Here is a 21,235-nt window from a genome sequence, read left to right on the forward strand (position 1 = left end):
GAAGACCTTTGTTCAAGGTCCCATATTTACTTTCAAAACTGGAGCTCTTCTCAGCAAGGTCACCCCTCAGGAGCTGGGAGATCCTAGTGATAGCAGGTTAATGTCCTCAAGAGTTCCTGCCCCATTCGAATGTGTCTTAAGTTGATTGAAATGGAATCTGAAGTCACTGTTCCCTTTTGGTTTCATAGTTAGTGCCTATTTATCACCGTTATTACCCCTCATTTGAGAGGGGAGTGCTCACCCCAGCCTTCAGCTAAGGCCTCTGTTCGCTGTTTTAAATCCTTGGATGTGAGGAACATACCGAAATCTAAATAGGATTTCTTAGTTAACAGAAGTCTTTTGGGCTGTTTATTTTTTCCTCTCCGTTTGTATTTATGTGAAGCATAAAACCCAGAGCCTGATGCACAACTGAAAGATGGGCTTCCTTGTTTTCTTTTGTGTGAGAATCTCTTGCTGGCCTTTTGTCGCTAGTGTGGGTTCTTGTTTGACTGGCACGGCTTATTGGACTATAACAAGCGTGACTCGGCCTCCTTTGTCGTGGGACAATTCTCCCACAAATCCCGAACAGGGTGCATTCTTCCAACACACTATTGGGTGTGCACTGGAATTGAAAGAATTGCTGAGCCCTGCTACTTCATCTCCTCCCCAATCTCTTTGTGATTTTCCCCCTTCTTTTCCTCCCCCCACGCCCCCAGTCCCCTCCACCTCGCTGAAATGAACACTTTACCAGGCCGGAAACATTTAATCGTCTCCTTTTGAAAAAATTAATTGAAACTTCTCCACTAGTTACCTTTTGTGTTAGTACTTAATGCAATTTTTTAAGAAAGAAGGGGAGGAGGAGGAGGAGGATGGGCTAGAATGTTTAATTTTTAAATATGCCCCTATTGCCTTAAAAACAAAAGGCGTTAGAGATTTTTCACACTAGGAACAGGGATATTCCCTGTTGTAAAGGATATTGTAAAGGATTTACCTAGTTTTCAACTCTACAGTTTTTGGGGTTATAACCATTATCACAAAGAATGGGGCAAGTAACATTGCAAGTTTTCCTTTTTTTAACAAGAAAAACAAAATTCCTCCAGTGCATAGGTAACACCAAAATCACTAATATTTTACCACCCGTTTTCTAGCTTGAATGTGCCATAAATTAGGTTTTATTTTCATTTTCGTGGAATACTATACATTTTGTCCCCTGAAACTGTAGCCTTCTCTTCCTTCTTGCTATTTTGGTTGAGTTATTCCTTCCCTTGTAAAGTTGCTAAGGAGGCGATGATCATGGTGTCGAGGAAGGGAGGGGCACCGGGAGCAACTGGGAATAATTCTTCATTACTGAAAGCTGTGATTTATTTTAGCCTAATTGTAAAGTTACTGCAAATCGCTCAAAAGCTTTTTAAAGATCCCAGTGATTAGATTTTTTTTGGTTGGGGAGGGAGGTGCTGCACGGGCAGTGGGGGGGGGGGGCAGCTAAAAGGGGAAATAACACCTCTAATCCTGCTTCTGGTAAATAGGCTGCCAGCCTTTAAAATGAGTTTCCTTTCTATTAGTCAGAATATTATGCTAAGCCTTAAGCATTAGTTTTTTTATGTTGCCATAGCAGCCCTATTCCTGCAGGGTGGTGACCTGCGATGATTACAGTACAAAGCTTATAGGGTCTTGAAACCCCCTTTGAAGATGAAAAGTCTTTGATGGTTTATATTTATGCAAATCTCTTAGATATGATTTACCCAACTGAGACTGAATGGAGAGATGATTAAAATTCCCTTTTCCTTTGATATCCATTAATGGCTGAATATTCCTTAAATTTAAAATGGATATATATGTTTTTATCTTTATTTACAAAAATAGTTTTTTCGTACCTGTGTGTTTTTTTTTATCTCCCCACATCTTATTAGATCTAGATAGACATAATAGATTTACAATTTAGAGTGTGGTGGGGTTTTTTTTTTTCTCCTTTGAAAGGGGTGGGGGGGAGATCTGTGCAAGAGCTTTTGTATGTTTCCAGATGATAGATTTTGGAATTTGGGCTACCCCACTGGCAGCACAGAGCTAGCTGTGAACTGGTCTCATGGAAAAAATTGGCGAGCTTTGGTCTTCAAAGAATTAAACTTCCTTTTTAAGGTCTTCCTAGGTAAGCTAAAAAATTATGAAGAAAAACCTCCGAACAAAGGGTAGTGTTGCTATAATGAATAATATGGATTCCACGTAGAAGGCTTCTGAACAGTTACACCGATGTCTGTGCAGGGTCCGAAACAAAACCAGAATGGCAGGTAGAGCAAGCCTTCATTGTTTTAGGGGCCTGCCACATGCACTGAACGAAGGGAAGGCGAGAGGCCTTAAGTAAAAACCTTTTCAAGGAAAGCATTTAAACTTGAGAATCTCTCCTTCCACCTCTTAACTCCTAGGCCTCAAATTGCGCCTTCAGAAAAAAAAACAATTTTTAATGCTTGAGGTTTTACTATTTAGTTTGCTGGGAACTTTGTTACCTTTTCTCTTTGGTCTTTCCTCTGTTTTTTCCGTTTTTTTTTTTGTTTTTTTTTATTCTTTGTGTGGATGAAAGAGGCTGGGATATTACTTCCTCAGGTCAAAGACTTAAATACTACTTCTATTCTACAGTTCAATGATTGTACATTTTTTCCCCCCACTAGTCACCTATGACACTTTTTATTCTAGTTTTCAGACAAATTTTCATTCTACTTACAAGGCCGAAAACTTGAACAACCTATGAATTTAATCCCTTTTGTGGAAACTGCAATGGGTTTGCTCAATTTTAAGGTAAGGAAACCATAATGTGGCTAGTAAGTTAGTATTTTATTTATTACCTAAAGAGAACTTTTGTTTTCAATTTTAACATCTACTTAAAATATTTTTCTAGAAAGATTTATAAGCAAAGTAAACCTTGAGCACCATTTATTATCTGTAATAACCAAAACCAGGCTGTGAGCATCTTAGAAAACAAAGAAATAGACGCAGTAGCAAGGAAAAACTTCCTCGTCCTAAATATTTAAATGAAATATTTATATATTCCTGGCATTAATTTTAATTAAATAATCACTGTATAAATTTTTGCTGTGAATTATTACATTTATAGAATAAATGTACATGAACATTTGTCACCCTTACGAATTAACTTTCAATTATTCTTTTGTAACAATTGCCTTTTATTGGGAAATTATCAGGCCTCTTTGTAGCAACATAATCTATAATGTCTAATACATAAGATTACTATTTTTGAGTTAGTATACACACTAATTTGTACTATATTATTTCAGTTTGCCACACTAGAACATAAAATATTTCCTAATATACATTCAGGAAGATTAGCTGAGCCAAGCATTTTCACCATTGTATGGCTGCATTAGACTATTTGCCTTAGCGAATTCATAGCTAGCTTGTTTCTTCCTCTTTATCAGTGGCCATTTAAATTGTTTTCCAAAATATGCCTCATGTTCCACCTGACCTGTGAACATCATCACTGTAGTACCCCATGACCAAGGGCAGGAGAGAAGAAATACCTAAAAACAAAAACAGATAGTTGAACTGTACTGGAGAGATAATATGTGAGCAAAGGCTCCGAGAGGAAACTTTGAGAGACCTACTGGCCTATGCAGGAGGGGCAGAGTGCAAATGTTTGGGGAGCTGCTTCAGGCCTCGTGATCAGCATGTTTACACCACTAAGCACGAATCCTTCCAGCCTGCCCTATATGCGTTGAGAATATAGTCAATGCATATTTCTTAGATGCAACTAGATTCATACAGTGATTTCATTTTAAGCGCTGATTTGCCATTTTATCCATAATACACTTAGAAGCACTCACAGCCCCTGAAATTAATCAACAGTGTCCTCACTGGTTCCTCATGTCCTCCCCACCCACATATGTTAGCATGCTTTCTCTCCACCTTTGCAGCATCACAGTCCTGTCTAAGATGACTATCATTCATCTTTAATTTCACAGAGAAATGTCCAAGTTGCTTTTTCATACATCCTGGATGACTTATTGCATTTTTATTTTCCCCTCTGGAGTTGTAGATTTTTGTATTGTTTGTCTTTAATCCTGAGACCATTTACTAAGAAATCTTGATCCCAATGCAAATAATCCAATTAGTTTGATTTTTAAATTCTTTCCTTTTCTCCTGTGGTTTTATGTTTATTGTTGGAGGGTCTCTTAAAGCAAAAACAAATTTTGGAAGAACAGAAATAACTTACAGTCCAATCAAAATGAGTTAACTTGAAAGTTTCTCTAAAGATTGGATGAACTAAAACTTGAACATTATAAATGTATTAATATATACTACTAACTATATTAATATAATCCATTAAGCAAAGCAAATATATGCAACATACTTACTTTGGACAATATTAAATACCTTTTGAAAGGGTTGAATTGGGGCTGTATTTTCACTGCTTTCAGCTAAACTGTGTTAAGAGGTGGAGCTTTCTGTTACTGAAATATACCATGCTGCTTCTCTCTAATGGGTGTATTTCTGTGAGCTCTGGTTCTGTTCTGCTCTTTTACAGGCAGTGTGTGAAGAAGCACTAAAGAACGGGCCTCAAGTGGGTCTTTTTCTAGATGCAGTCGTTTTTGGAGGAGAAGACTTTCGCGCCAGCATAGGTGTCAAAGACATGTTTTTCTTCTCATTCTCTCTGTGCATATGTGTATATATTTTTTCTTTGCCCCTTCAAGAATGGGCATTTACATGACAATATATATTTGCCAACCATGACAATGGTTTTTCAGCTCAATGGGCAATACTTCCTGATAATTTAGGGCACCTCATAGCTGTCCTTCTTCCAGAACACTACATCATCACTTCCGTTCATTTATAAAATAACTAATAAAAAGCCTGTCGTAGCCTCAGACATGTTCAGGCATATATGACGTCTACTGTGTTCATAATAGCTACATTATGTGAATAGCCTCTCTGTTGCTTAAATGTGTTGTTTTCCCATCAGCCAGACGGCTGTCTAGGCTTCTAACACAAATTTAAGGCAGTTTCACATTGCTTTGAAGAATCATTTTCTACATTAAATGAAGTATGTAAAAATTTAAAATAGATCTTAAATTCCCCCTAAAATATATTTCAGAACCCCTTTATTATGAAATATTTATTGAGATAGTATGCTTGTTTTCACTGATCTTCCCCATCCCTTGGGCACTATGTCTTTGGTCTGGGTGCATGTATAACTAACTAGAGGCTGTGAGTGCATCTAGAAAAGAGGCCAAGGCCACAAAGTGTTTTCAGAACACCACTCCCAGTGACCTGAATGCAAGAGCTTTCCCTGAGCAGTGATATGGTCCAAATATAAACAGTGACAGTTACCCCACTCCTGGGGGAAAAAGAGGAGCCAGTCTTTCCAGGAGACTTTTGTGTATCCAACAGCTCAGTGGACACTTTCTGCCTCCCTCAAAATCAGTGTCCTTGCATTCCCCCAAGTTCTCCTTCCACACCCTGAAGCTGCAGTATTTGGCTCAGAACCTGTTACGACATGGCATTACAACCACAGCACACGAATTCTGTGCTCAGTGACGGAAGTTAACTATTTCCACGCACAGCTGTTTGGCTACCTTTTATGGTGCTATCTTTGGACTGACACTTTCTGAGCAATGGCAAGAAGGAAAAAATACACCAGGAGTCCTTTGTGACCTATCAAGTCATTTGTGTCTAGCTCCTGAGATAGGGAAGGGGGCTTTTCTTAATGCATGTGCAAGTAACTACATGAAAAGATGCCTTGCAAGATAAAGAGACACATGTGAGATTTAACTCTGCCTCCACATAGCCCTCTCTTCATTTATATTTGAATCATCATTTCGCTAGGGAGAAATCCCCAGGCAAACAGAGATGTCTTTACAAACGGCGTTTTTATAATAGATATCTAGGTCCAGTTTCCAAAGTTAATGTCTCCTTTCTCAGTCAACGTTCTGTTTTCAGGTGCAACAAGTAGTAAGGAAACCCAAGATATTCTCTACGCCCGACAAAAGATTGTTGTTGTAGCAAAGGCCTTTGGTCTGCAGGCCATAGACCTGGTGTACATCGACTTCCAGGATGGAGAGGGGCTTCTCAAGCAGTCGAGAGAAGGAGCTGCAATGGGATTTACTGGTATGATTCTTGATAATATCTTAGAAAGCAGTATCTAGATTAAGCAAACATTCCAGAAAAACAGAAATTTAACCAGGAACTGGTGTTTCTAATGTAGCCAGGTGTCTCATATACTTATTCCATTATTTGAAACATGAAAAAGGTATCCAGGACCAGAACCTGCCAAACAAATTGTCATGTTTGTCTTTGGCTCCACAAGTCGAAAAATAAAGCACTCGTTTTAGTTTCTTCTAATATTACTTACCAGTTTTTTCTGTCCTCTTAAGTATTTTGTTGCAGTTTTTGCTGACACGAGGGGAGGGATGAGGCCATTTTAGAAGTGTTTTTGAGGGAACTGCCATAGAATTTGAGTTGATGGGGAGAAAAAATTTCCTCAGATATTCAAAATATTAATTTATTTCTGAAAAAAATTTAGTGGTATCTTCTTTGTTGTGTTTTTTTTTAACTCATAACTAGCTTTTTATTCTTCTGGCACTTCAAGCCCCTCCTTATTCTCCCATCCCCCAGTAAGTGTCTGTGCACCTGGTGACACCTATGGGCATTGACTGGCACTAAGATCAGTGGGTCCTCGAAATCCTGTCCTGGAGAACAGGCAGATATCTGTTGATTGGTGTGCCCAATCACTCAGATACCCAGGAGCCCAGGGAGCAACCGAAAATTGTATTTTTGCAACAGAAATCTATTTTTTGAAAAACCACAATACGATTCTGTACACAAACACATGTCAGCAGTTGCACACACACACACGTACACACACACACACACACGTACACAACCATGGGTAAAAAACACCATAAGCTCTTTTATTCTTATTTGTTTTCCTGCTGCAAGTTCTAAGGATATCCTGATCAGAGATGCACCCAGAAAATAAGGAAAAGAGACAAGCATCCATGCTATTCCTTTTGTAAATATTTTTGAAATGTGTTCATTTAGAGGTTAATGAAAGAAACATTTCATAAAGTGACCTTCAGTGTAAAAGATACCTTCATGGATGTTAATTTAACCCAAAGTAAAATTGAAAGACTGTAGAAACCATTTTAGTGTTACAGTAGAATTAAATAATGCTCTGACCTTTGTGTTTGTGTTTTTAACATGAAGAGTTAAAATGTGATTCCCCCAATTTGTTAAATAAATAAATAAATGTCTATTATAGAGAAATATTTCTCAATCATCTGAGCTATTAATAAATGAATCCTCCCTACATTTAATAGTGACTGAGAAAGAAAGAGTCCCTCCACTGAATCCCTGGCGTTGTCCTTGTCTCTGTGCCTGTGACACCTGCCTCCTTCCAACGACCTGTTAGGATGTGGCCCAAATGGAAAAGTTGGAGAAAAACTCCATGAAATCTATCTAACAGACCCCGATGTTGTTGGTCTAAAATATGTGGCTTTGGCTGCCAAGCAGCCAGATGTTGCTCTGAAATGGGCACTAATACAATAAAAAATAGAAAACACTAAATTGATGGGGGCCTCTCTCACCATCACTCAGGATAACCTGGGTGTCCTCTGCTTCCTCTGGGGTAAATGTTTGCTCCAGAACTTATAAGGGAGTTTGAGAGTTTCTCCAAGAGACGGGACTGAATTAAATTGGTCCCTAATTCAATCGTAGAAGACAAGTTATTGCAAATCAGATTTAAATTTCTAGACTGTGCCCAACTCAGCATGAGGAGCTTACGGACTTGGCACTATTGTTTCTCAACAACGGGGAGTATTAAATCAGAAACAAAATGGAAGTGGGAGGGAGAGGGGAGAGGATGAGGAGGCACGGAGGGTACAGTGCCCGTTATACATTCAAGTGAACTAGTCAGTAAAGGAGGAAGCTAAACGTCAGAGCCATTTTGCAATTTTTAGAAAGAAGGTCTTTATTGTCCCAATTATATTTCTATACACCAAGAAAAGGTAATTAGTCTGATAATAAGATAGGAGATTATTTGTAGTATTTTTAAACAATAAATGCTTTAATGAGTATTTTAGACCACTCACGATCTGCTTGTCCTAATTATTTATCACTTAATTGCCATACTTTGGGCTTTGCGCAAGAAGGGAGAAAAGGAAGGAAAGAAGGAAGGAAAGAAAGGGGAAGGAAGGAAGGAGGGGAAGAAAGAAGGAGAGCTACACACCCTATCTGAAGCAAGTGGTTGAAAGTTTTAAAATTCAATAAAGTATTACGTTATCCGTAACACTGATAAGGATCTGTGCTAATAAGGATTTTCTCGACTTTTAAAAATTAGATATTTTTTAATGAGTTGTAGGTTTTTTGAAACTTAGCCATGTAACAAACAGCTGGTTACAGTTTCTTTTCTGTATTCATTGTTTCATGAGGCCGCAATCCATGTAAATTGATTTTAAATCAATGCATTGGCTGTATAAATGACTATTAACTTTAGGAATTATTTTTATAAAAAGAAACCAAAAATAAATCTTAGAATAAATCTTTAACAGCCTACTTAGTCATCACAGTTATTCTAGTACTACATGCTGAGAAGAAAGATTATAAATATGAAGCACTATAGGTTTTCTTCTTTTTTGCAGTCTTTTGTAGAAGACAAAAATGACACCGTCATACAGTTACCTAAAAGATTTGACAGGTATTGATTTAAAGCACGATATATCAAGTGGTACTGTAAAAAGGATTTCATGGTCATAAATTTTAATGTCTTCCAATTTTGCACCCTCTCAGTAACTTGTCATAACAACTCTTCTGTATAAAATATTTGCTTTGCTCCCACATGGCATTAAAGTCTGATGTTCAGTTGTTGGGATGTATAAGATTTGACGAAAGATAACTTCACATGTGAAGGTTCATAAATTTCTAAAACCTAACACATATCTTAAAATTAGCCTCAGTACCAAAATATGGCTACTTAAAAGCCATCATTAGTTTCACAGCATTGTAAATAGTTTATGTTTGCTTCTCAATTTATAGTGTCTGTACCAAGAAGTTCCCATGAAATCTGGCTTTTTACACATCAGTGTAAATTATGTACATAAATTATAAAATTCAGGACTAACAATTAGTACAAAATGACTACCAGAACTGACATCCTTTATTAATAATATTGTAACAACTGTTAGATTGCTTAAATATAATTTCAATATCTACTATTGAAAAAAGTCTCATTTGTCATCATTGATGTTATTTGTTCCCAGAAATTATTCCTCAAATAATTTAAAACATCTTTATTTATATAAGATTTTAATGTTTTATTAGTATGCTGACAGATAATGAAATAGCAACATGAAGATGTTTTAATTATGCTACTGTAAAGAAAAGATATTGTTATATTTATTTACTTAAACTCTTTTTCATGAAATAGTAAAAAAATTTTTTTAGAAACATTGTTCTTTTTTCTATTTGACAGAATAATGACAGTAACAGGAATGCACCTTTTATAAAACATCAAGGATATAATTTGTACTGGCTATATGTTAAAGCAGCTATTTCAAAAGCAAAGCAAATTGATATGCCAGCAAATATACTTAGCAGAGTAAATTATCATTAAGTGTACATTCATTTTTAAAGAACCAAATATGTCTATAATTTTATCATATAATAAAATATAATCTCATCATTATTATAACATTAAATTATGTTGCATTTTATCAATGACCTGATTAGATTCCACTCTTCCCTGATTGTTAAATTGTTTTTTTAATGACTACATGATTTCATAGAATCCTGTGACTCTTATCTTTGTATAATGTTTTAATTTAAGATTCCTTTTTAAAGCTTTTTTAAAACTGTTACTACAGAAATAAGATTTCTTCTGGGGTGTCTAAGCATCTGTATAAAGGAGAAATATCCAATCTTCATCCCATAAGCAAAAAGGGAAAATCTGAGGGGGTTTTTTTTGGTTAGAGAATCTTTATGTAATTTTTTATTTAAACATTTTTAAATGGAGTAATCTAGAGATCACAGTGTTCAAATCTGCCTTCTGTTTTACTATACTGAATAAAATTTTTTTCATTGAAATCCAATTTTCTATTAGTGGTTAGAAGGGATACACTAAGTTCATCTAAAAGAAAGAAAATTGAATGTATTATTGTAAGACACTATTGATATTAATATAGTTGTAATGTCTGCTTCTGTAAGCTTTATGAAAACCAACAGACCACTTTTAAAAGAAATCATGGAAGATGGGATAATGGTACAGAATAAGCAAAAGACAACTTGCAAAATTGGAAAGAATTAACATGTAATTTTTTTTCTACTTTAACTCAAAATAATCACTTTAATTTGCAGACATTATCCTTTTAAAGTTCCAGCCAAGCAGTTATTCAACGAGCTGCCTGGTCAATCCACCTGTAACTAAAAATGAGAGATTATCTGCTCTAAGATGGCATTTCTATAGGATCAGAAACACAATTACTCCCATTGTTGTATTTGTTCTTATGGAGTATTCTGGAAAAGCCTGCCTGATTGTGTTATTTTCTTTTTAAAAAATTCTAAAAATAATTAGTTATTTTACATACAGACTGTAAGGCATTCAGGAGACTGGCGTGGTTGAGACATTTTGTTTGAACATGTGTTTGTTGTTTTGTGTCTCCGGTGTTATTAATCTTTCTGTAGGTAAGCAGGTGATACACCCTAACCAAATTGCAGTGGTCCAGGAGCAGTTTTCTCCTTCCCCTGAAAAACTTAAGTGGGCTGAAGAACTGATTGCTGCCTTTAAAGAACATCAACAGTTAGGAAAGGTAAATGTTTTGTTAATGCCTTGAAACATTGGTGAATCTGGCGTTTAAGATACTGTGGGGAAGAATGAAAAAATATATACTGTTTGAGTGGTTTTTAAAAACGCGTATTTTGAGGAGGAGGATATGTGTGGGCTTAGGGGGGACAACATTTATCACTGAGAAATTCACTTAAGGTAAATTTGCCCTTCCACGTTCCTAAATATTTCACTCACTGGATCTCAAGTTTCTCATTTTATTCTTTTCATAAACTATATTGGCAGCCTTAGAGAAAATAGAAGTCTGTTTAGTTTTACTCTACAGACCCGATGCAGCATTCATATGAAAATAATTTTAGATCAGAATGAGAGCAAGTTGTAATGAAATAAACACAGTTTGATCAAATGGTTCTTTTGGAGAGAAGAAATAAATTTCAAGTTATTTTAATTTGGGGAGAAAAAAGTACAAAAATCTCCGGTTTAGTCATTTAAGAGTGGGAGGTTGTATATGTGTTAGTACCAATTTCTGGACCTGAGATTTGGATAGAATAGAAAGCAAATTAACACTGGAGTATGGTTGTTCCTAATTTAGTGCATCATTGAGCCTCGCGTTTCCTGCTCTGTGGGTTTCTGCTATGTAAATATTGCAGTGGTGATGCACAATCTGTCTCCACTTTGTGCCAGTAACACTTAAATTAGGTGTCGCCTGAAGGAAGATTTTATGCTAGTTGCAGCATTGTCAGTTAATTATCTTAAAGGTTATTTGCAATAATACCGTTTGCCTCTTTTTAAGAGGATGGGGGGAAAGTTGCATTTATAAATCCATCCTAGAGGTTATATCTAAACCTGGCCTTGTTACTTACATAAGGAGTGAAGTTTTGATGCCTGTAATGCAAAAGTACGTAGGGGAGAAAGAATGTTGAAACATTATGAAAGTTCTAAATGTTAAACGGTACCCCCTACAAAAAAAAAAAAGAACAAAATTGGTTTTCAGTGGTGAACCGGTGACATCAGTGTGAGAAGTGTGGCTTACACTTTTCACTGGCAGTAAAAGCACCTAAAAATCCCAGGACTTTCGAAAGTAGGTAACAATATTAAGTGGGTCACTCCCTCCCTCTCATTACCTGCCTTCAGCTCCAGCCATGCTCGCATGCTCACCCTCACACACATTCAGGCTCATCTTTGCACACACTTGCACTTAAAATCAAAAGACGGAATATATGACACTGGAGACATCCCATTTGGACTATACCAGTTTCAGGATAAACAGCAACCTTTCCTTTCATATCAGTAGTGACCATCAAAAATAACATATTGCAGTGCATAAAAAGATTTTTTCAGTTGACATTATGTTTTATGTCCATTTCTATATCTTGATCCCAAAATCCAGATCCTCCATGAATAAATATAGGTATTTATCTAGAGAGAAGAGCCATATACTTTTACATTTATACATGCAAATAACTCCATCCACTCCCCTCTCCTGCATGCTTGCCTGTGCAGACACTCACTAAATGTTCTGTACCTCTGTGTGTGCCTTATGCCAGCTAAGGATATGTACCTGATAATACTTCCTACTGAAGCAAACTGAGGCAGGATGGGGACCATCAAAACAGCAGACCAAGTAGAGTTCCAGTCTGGGCTAACACTGCCTTCTTGAACTATCTACACTGGGTTTCACATTGGATAAAATCAAAGGGCGCCACTGGCATTATAAGCAGCTAGAGGTATGGAAGAAGTTACCTAAGTTTCAGTAGCCAGCAAAGAAAATTCAAACTAGAAACACACTCTTTTACCAGCATTTAAGTTCCTGAATGAGGGAAAAACAGCACTTTTCCATTATATCTTGAAAGTGCTATTCCCAGGGAAAATTGCCCTAAAGTGTCCTTGCCTTTTGATGATGGCAACTTAGATGTTAAATTCTGAACTTTTTTTTTTTTTAAATAAGAAAAGCCCTCTTGTTGGGACATATGCTTTCACAACAGTGTGGTAGAATAGCTTTTCTTAACACAGAACCATAGAAATTAGAGCAGAAGGGAGACTAACTATTAGGTCATTTCTTCCCTGCCCCATTCGTGTAGGTTTGTTTCCTACAGCAAATTCTCCTAGTGCTTTGTCCAGCAAGGTTTAAATGATTCAAGTAATGGGGCTTCCAGTGGGGACATATGGTTATTTTATCCAGTCCGCATGTTTCTTTCACCTTGCCTATAAATTGGCTGGTCACAAAAATTGGGTCTGCAGGTAGGTGACTCTGGGTCTTGAGGGGTCTTGGGGTTTAAATAATGTAGGTTCTGTTTGTAAAGATTTAGTATAAATAGGTCGCTCAGTTGTATAAAATATTGCTTCCAACAAACATCTAATCTGTTTTATTTCAAATGTGACTCACTGATGAAAACATAAACCCTCGGATACTTTGTCCAGAGCACAGGTGACTCTCTCAACAATGGGAAACTGATGGTTTGTGTCCTAGTGAGATACTTATAATTTTCTAAAAGACCTTTTTTCGCCCTCTGATGAAAATTTCATTCAAGTAATGCTTTCAAGCAGAAATGACCCAAGAAGGCAAAATTATGTATCATTGTTTTTCTCTACTTCCTGCTCCCATCTTAAATTATGTTCTGCCCTAAGATGAAAGGTATAGCTGAAGTTCACAGTTAGTGCTGGGTCATTAGTATTTTCTATAGTGATAATAATATTATTATTCAAAAATTAAAGTTCTGCCTTTTTTTTTCCTGTCTCCTCCAAATAACAAACTTCATGAGAATACTTAGATCACAAGTAGATAAATTATTGGGGTTTAGTCTTTAGTATCACGGCAATTTTTTTGTTCTATACTAATTAAAAGTTCTAAGGAAATAAAGTTTGATGCCCTTAGTCTAATGTTGGCTAAAAAATACTTTACATTAAAAAATAATAAAAAATAACTATCTGCTCATATAATCTGTCTCTGTTTGGCAGGTAGTGATACTTGTGACTGCTTTGTTTCAGGAAACTAAAGATATTTATTTTCAGGCTAAAAAATTTTGTCTGGCATGACAGTCCCTATCATAAGAATTAGGGCTATAGATTGATATTAGGGACTCATTAAAATCTGTTGGAAAAAGTTTAAACATTCCACATGCTCTATGCTCCTATTTTAATTCCCATAAGCTAAAATATTTCTACTTTAGCTGACACCAGTTGTGAGGTATATATCCACACTATTAATCACACTTGATTTTTTCTTTCATCCTTCCAGAAAAATATAATTTGAGATACAACCTGTGTGTCATTAACTATTTTAGTCTCAAATTATTTGGTGAAATATTTTAGCCAGGATAAATCACTCCCATGTGATTTGTTTTAAATTTGTAAAGTATTTTCTTAAAAGTTAATTTCATTTTTGATGTCATTTTTTCGTAATAACAATGATTCCAATATTTGAAAATTCTCCATTCAGAACTGAATTTAGTATTGTTCATTTTAAAATATGATTTTAACACTTGTTTTGTTATCAACTAAGAACTGTATCTAGTATGAAATTGGATAATTGAAATCATCCCAAGCAAATAATTAGTTAATATTAGATGATATCAATAGAAACTGTAATTTGTATATAAGTATATACATATACATATTTATACTATATATATATATATTCATATATGTATGCTACTGAGTATTTTTTCACATCTATATTATAAACTCAGTGCTAAATTCATCACCTCTTAGGCAAAAATGACAGCTAAAGGAAATAGTCAGTTGCTTTTTTAAAATGATTGATAATCCCAGGAAATCCTACATGAAGAATTTACCATTTCTTTTCAAATGGTGGCTCAAACAGAAAAATATGAAAAAATAGCAAAAGGTATTAAGAATAGCAACATGTATTACATGAGATCGATCTTTAAAGGTACTTTGCTAGAATATTCATATTTCTGCAGTGTCTGGCTACCAGTATAGCTTCATTTTCAGTATTCTAAGCACTCTATTCATAGTAAATCTGTAAATGCTTAATTTGGTTTTGGAAGGATTTTGTTTAAATTTTTCAATATTTTTTGTTCATTATAGATTTGCAAGCTGGGTAAAAACCGAGGAAGGGAAAGTGTCCACCTTTAAAATCTAGGTTCCACTAGTAATTATAAGGTCAAAAATAAGGTCACTAGCTGACATAACAACTATAAACAACACACATAACTGATACATCCTAACTTCACTCAAGAGAGAGCGATAATGCAGATTAACATGTTTACATTAATAAGCAAATCCTCTATAGGAATATAAATTGGGAACTTATATCTTAATAAAGAAAGAAAAAAGAAAGAGGTTTTTTCCCTCATGTAAGTCTTTTCGTCTAGAAAGTTACAAAGATTAATTCCCCCTCCCCAATATTGAAAGCAAATTATTTTCATAGGTATCTGATTACGGCTCAGACACCTTTCGTTTGTGTTTCCAAATGCAGGACTTTACAAAAGAAATACTGTTTGGTCCAGATGGCCTTCTAGAAGGCTCCCTGAGAGAACTCAGAAGTCTCTCTAGCCAAAAATATTGTTTCCGCTTATTCAAGTGCCAGAAATCCCACTGCCACTCTTTCACGCAGATCAAATAAACCATCCAAAGATTTGGTTGTTGTCTTTGTCAAAGGAAGGGGTTGATTCCACTAATAGACAACAGTGTGCCCTCCCACACTCATGCATCCCACTGCCCACAGTCTTGCCCCCTTTATTTGTAAGCAGAAATGCTAAAATCAGAACTGAGTGATTGCCAGTGAAAATGAAAGAGGAAGGGACATCACTCTACTTTTAAGATGCTTAGTTATTGCATTTCTCCATTTATTTCCTTGTTCATTGGAAATCTTTAGAACTATATCGCATAATTTTGACTTTAAAAAGTCAAGTTCTTAGAAAATTTGAGAGTCTGCCAATGGTGACTTTAAGGTTGATTTGATTAACAACAAATTGCAGATTTCTAAACGTTTAAAGCAAGGCAGTACAGTTTTACTGCTGATCATATCCTATTTCACATAGGCTTAGTGGCAAGTGGCTGATTTAGTGTTAGAGGATAAGAGATTTTGTATGTAGGTTAAGTCTGATAATTTTTAAAGTTGTTTGTTTCATCCTTAATTTATAACACATTCTGAAGGATATTTTAATCAAAATACTTCTGGTTTATATGTTTCAGAATTTTTTTCTTGCTCAATTAAAATTTTAAAAAATGTAATTCTGTTAGATGAAATCTCAGAAATATTCTAGTTAAATCCCTTCGGTTTACAACTTATAAAATACACTGAGACCCAACTTGGGTTTGGAAGTTACCCAAGGTCACTCACAGCCAAGGTGGTTCTAGAGACCTGACCAGAATTTGGGGATCACTTTGTAAATAAAGATAAGAACATAGCTTAAATCTGGTTTCAGTTCGGTCACAATGAATCTGCACACTAATGACCAAAACTAGATAGAGCTTTAAAGGTATTGTCACAAACAGAATGTGAATTTCATTAGTTCAGATTAGAATCTTTTCCTTAGTCATGCACTTTTTTTTTTTTACATGAGCAGTAACTGATGAGGAAGGAAAGAGCAGAGAGTATCCCTGTACCTTCCCAAACTTCCTAGCTATTATTCCCCACATCGCTCCCTCCTTCTCAGTTCTGAACCCTGCGCTTGTCCACTGCCCTGCCCCAGAAAGACTTCTTGGCTCTGATCACTGCAAACCTCATTCTGTTTTATTAGTCATTCAGTCTCCTAAGGTAGGTTGGAAACTCTCAGAGCAAGACCGGGGGCCTTTGGCAAAGAGGCCATATCTGGCCCCAAGCTCAGTTTCATCTCACTCAAAGGACAAGTTCCCAAAGTCCTGTTTTCAGTTACACCTGTGGTCGCAAAAACACACCATGCCTTTCAGTGCCTTTAATAGCAAGAGCCAAATAAGGGCCATGAAAGGTTTTACTCCTTGGACATCTTTCTCTCTTTTCCTCTTACGGTATTTCTCCCTCTTAGGATGTGTGGGTCTGCATGTGTGTTTCTGTATATGTCCTTCCTGTTCCTTCCCCGTTCCTCTTTCCATGGATTCTTTTTTGTTTCCTCTTTTTCTTTATATCTCTCTTCCTTTCTCACCACATCACCTCCACACCCTGCCACTACCCCATGCCTTCTCTCCTTCAGCTGATTATAATAGAGAAGTTCAGAACATTCTTTTAATATTTTGTGGTACTTATTAAAGAATTTTGTAATTCTTTTTATATTAAAAGCAGCCAAATGGAGCTTTTACTTTACTAAGAAATATAAATCAAGAGTTTCTAGAATTCTCTTTTTTTTTTCATTTTAGGTTAGTGGACCTCAATGAAAAAAAAAAGTGGGAGAATTTTCCACCACTACCCCAGAGAGTAAAGAATTCTTTCTATCACAGATCTCCCTGCAGCATCTTGGATGGAAATAGGTACACAATATACATTTAGTAAATACTGTTTAGCTAACTGGTTTCTAAATTTCTGACAGTGCTAAAAAGAAATTATTCATTTTACTTTTTAACAATATATATGGTACTGACCTTTTTTCCCTTCTAAAAAAGTTGAAAGAAAAATTTTCACCAATTATTTCATCAGTTATTGTTCATCAGTTGTATTTTAGTAAATGTTTAAAGTTTAAAGTGCCTTCTAGTTAATGTTAGTTCATTTAGATATATTTTCCAAAGAAAGAATAATGCTACAGCATTTAAAATAGAAGTTTAATATTATTAGTCTTAGCTGCAAGCTGCTATAAAAAGGCCCTCGTTCTCTGCTTTTCTCATAGGCAATATCAGCTTAAATTTGACATAAAATATTCTGAATTAAATGCAAGTATTTACACATTTACCTCAGGATTAAAAATAAAATATTTTCCAAGATTTCTATTTCAGAAAAAATCTGAGAGGTGATAGTTGCAGAACTCTATGTAATTAGTAAAAGTCAATAAATTATACACTTAACAATGGGTGAAGTTTATGGTATGTAAATTATACCTCAATAAAGCTATTAAAAAACAGAAAATTAAGCACAACGTCTAATGTGCTAGCATATGTGGAAACCCCTTTAGATTGCAATATGCTTATAAATCCAATTGTTTCACCTCGGTAGGTAGCTTTCCATGTGGCATACTTGGCCTGATTTTTCCAGATTTCCTTATCAAAAGATATTTAAAATAAAGACTTGTCTATTCCTGTCTCATCATTTTGCCTGAATATTTTAAAAGATAAATCCTGTTGCCTACGTTTAGTGGGTTCTGAGAAGAATTTTAAAAACAGAAGGCACCTTTGGTCTCCCTATCCGTTTGTGAAGTAAGGATGCTCTGGTCCACTGAGACCCTCCATCTGGGCAAGTAGACAACTCAGGACTGGTCACATATTAAGATAATTGACCTAAACATTCACCTCAGCTCTCCTCCCTACTGTTCAGCCACCTCCATCTTCCCTGCCAAATTCATCTTCCAAATCTTCTACTTATTCTTCTTTACTCCTCCAGCTTCGTAAAACTATTGGTAAAGTCCCAAATTAATCTTACCAGTGTCCAACACATGAGTGTTTCTATTTCCTGTGTAGGGCTAAAGCTAAATAATTTCGTGCTTCCTTTTTAAAAAGCAAGATGTTAATGATGTCCCTTCCTTTTACATCCACTCAGGTCCCACGTTCCAAAGAATTTCCTCTTTTTATAAACGTGTCAGGCCATTTGTCTTCACTAGTAGTCTTCCTTTTCCTTCTCACCATCTGCTGAAAACTGTCCTGTTTCACCACTGCCTCCAGCATAGCTGTGCTCCCAACTGCTGGTCACCTGCATCTGATTCGTATCTCCTCCGGCTGATAAGTTTTTTAATTCTTTTAAATGGATTTAAGAGAATTAAATACAGAGGGGCCGCTTGGACAGGTGATTCCCCACATCCTCTCAGGCAGCACTGACCTGGCAGCTGGAACTGCACTGGGGGGTGTACAGGACCCTCCATCCCATTCTCCATGGAGGGTTCTGTGCTCTTTTTTCAAGCCAGAGAGCCACAGGGGAAAGACAGGGGGAGGGATAGGAGGGAGCTTCTCCAGACTTTTCCGCCTTTCAGAACTTGGAAAATAAATCCAACAGGCTGCCCAGGATGCAGGATACCCAGCACCCGACACCCCCTCAGAGGCTGTGCTCTGACGCAGGGGCTGAAGGGATCCTGTTGAAGCAGTTCAGTAGGCCCGAACTGTCACTATATTCCCCAGTCAGGCACAAAACAAACCCCCTTCAAATATTTCAGCTGTTACATTCTTATGAATCATTTAAAGGGTCTCCCCATCTAAGGCCACGGAATATCACCTGTCAGAATTTCAGTGCTAGTAGTAAGGACAGATTAGCCAAATGTGAATTGCCCATGTTGAAAGACTTCAGTTGAGCTTTTAGAAATTTCAAGTAGAGATATATTAACATCTGTAAATTCTCTGGTCATAGAGTGAATGATTATTGAATTTTAATTCAAAATATTAAAATACCTATCAAATTATCACTACAATTTAAAGTGTTAAAAAAAGAAAAACATGTTCTCTATTCCCCAAGTCCTCAATAGTATTCTTTTACTCTCGATGGCAGTTTTAAAAGATGGTTTATCCATAAAACAAAGGGTTACTGATATTCAGAAGCACATACAAAGATCAAATGTCACCTCCTTTAATCCTTCTTACAAATGCTTTGGGTTTTTTGAGGACTTAAAATGTCATTCACATTTTTATTAGTGAATTTTTTCTCACTGAAAATATCCTTTGGTATTTCTGCCATCATAATAATTATAGTAAAAGCTTCCAAGTGGAAACTCAGGATGGAAGCACGTTACATTTCAGTTATTCCCAAGTCAGTTATTAAAATTGCATTTTCACATACTTGCTTATCTGGGCCTTACCTATATATCATTAATTTTTTCAGCCTCATTCTAAGTAATAATATCTCTGGGGGCTTCCCTGGTGGCGCAGTGGTTGAGAGTCCGCCTGCCGATGCAGGGGACGCGGGTTCGTGCCCCAGTCCGGGAAGATCCCACATGTCGCGGAGCGGCTGGGCCCGTGAGCCATGGCCTCTGAGCCTGAGCGTCCGGAGCCTGTGCTCCGCAACGGGAGAGGCCACAACAGCGAGAGGCCTGCGTACCGCAAAAAAAAAAAAAAAAAAAAAAAAAATCTCTGAAATAACAGTTTAGATATGCTAGTTATTTTTTATAAATCACATCAAAATAAAATTTTAAATATAGTATATGTAAAATAATATATATTTAAAATTTTTGATATTAATTTTTTCTATAATCATCTTATGTACCATGGTTACCAGACATGCTTTGAGGTATACTGATTAGTGGGAAGAGTTTGAGATTTGGGGTGAAAAACCGAAGATTCTAGTCCTATCCTACTCATAAGTTGCTTTAAAAAGATGAACTAATAACTGCAATTTTTCTATCTGTAAATCAGATTGTTGCATCCCAGACTACTCTAGAACAGAGAAAAAATTACCCAGAATAAAGGAAAGGAAACAAGTGGTTCAATTTCCTCCCCTCAGGGTCCAGGGCCCCCTTGGGTCCCCCAGGGCAGGGAGCAAGAACAGAGGGAGCCCTGTGGGTTCCAGTCTGGCTGCATCAAGCAGGGACTGGGTCCTGTGTGCTTTGTCGTGAGGAAGGTCTGTTGTCCCTCTTCCAGATTGCTCTCATTGAGGCTAGATTAGTCTTCCTTTCCTCAGGCCCTAGAGAAACCCCTTCATCAACAGACAGATCCAGTAACTCGTACTGTGGTCCTTCATTTTGCTTATCTATTGAGTCACTGATGACCAGAAGTACAGGGGGCTCTTGTCGAACACAGAATGCCAACCCCACTTGCACATATGGATACACTGCTCTTTTTCCCCTGCCCCTCTCTTGACCTTCATTTGGCATCTCTAAACTTCTAAAGCTGACTTTAAAAGTACCTGTTCCCTGGTGGAATTCCCTGGTGGTCCAGTGGTTAGGACTCCACACTTTCACTCCTGAGGGCCCAGGTTCAATGTCTGGTTGGGGAACTAAGATCACGCACGCTATGCGGCACAGCTAAATAAATAAATAAAGTACTGTTCCCCAAAGCCCCTCCGAGGCCAAACCACCCCGTTTTGATGGCTCTTTCTCTCTGCAGCTTCTAATTCCTTAAGCCCCACTTACAGATAGACTCGCTTGCACTTTAACCGTTAAGTCATTTGCATGAGTTAACCTGACCCCAACCCAACATCACATTTGTTTAGGTCAGTCCCTGTGTCCTACTGGAGGCTCAGCAAGTGTTGGCCAACTGACCAGGGAGTATTGCCTGACCAGGGAGTATTGCCAGACCAGGGAAAGATCAAGTGGCACAGAAAGACACTTGCAGATAAAGGAGAGCAGAAAGGTAAGAGTGATTCTATCTTCCCAAGTCATTGTCCCCTCAGTCACCCAGCTCAGGCCCCACAAAAGACACAAGCTTCAGAACCATGTTTTGGGTGCTGGATTCTGGGGATTCAAA

At 36.8% G+C, this 21,235-nt stretch overlaps 1 protein-coding gene across 3 annotated transcripts in view; it reads left to right on the forward strand.

The window, feature by feature from the left end:
• The window catches only part of CLYBL (citrate lyase beta like), a 251,284-nt gene that overhangs the window by 216,809 nt on the left and 13,240 nt on the right, over nt 1-21,235 (forward strand). For all 3 annotated transcript variants that reach the window (XM_032611651.1, XM_032611653.1, XM_032611652.1), the window contains exons 4-7: nt 2,668-2,769; nt 4,514-4,607; nt 5,926-6,093; nt 10,663-10,787. In XM_032611651.1, the coding sequence (XP_032467542.1) occupies nt 2,668-2,769; nt 4,514-4,607; nt 5,926-6,093; nt 10,663-10,787 (489 nt within the window). The remainder of the gene's footprint in view (nt 1-2,667; nt 2,770-4,513; nt 4,608-5,925; nt 6,094-10,662; nt 10,788-21,235) is intronic.

The sequence above is a fragment of the Phocoena sinus genome, chromosome 18, assembly GCF_008692025.1.
Source record: "Phocoena sinus isolate mPhoSin1 chromosome 18, mPhoSin1.pri, whole genome shotgun sequence".
Lineage (NCBI taxonomy): Eukaryota > Metazoa > Chordata > Mammalia > Artiodactyla > Phocoenidae > Phocoena > Phocoena sinus.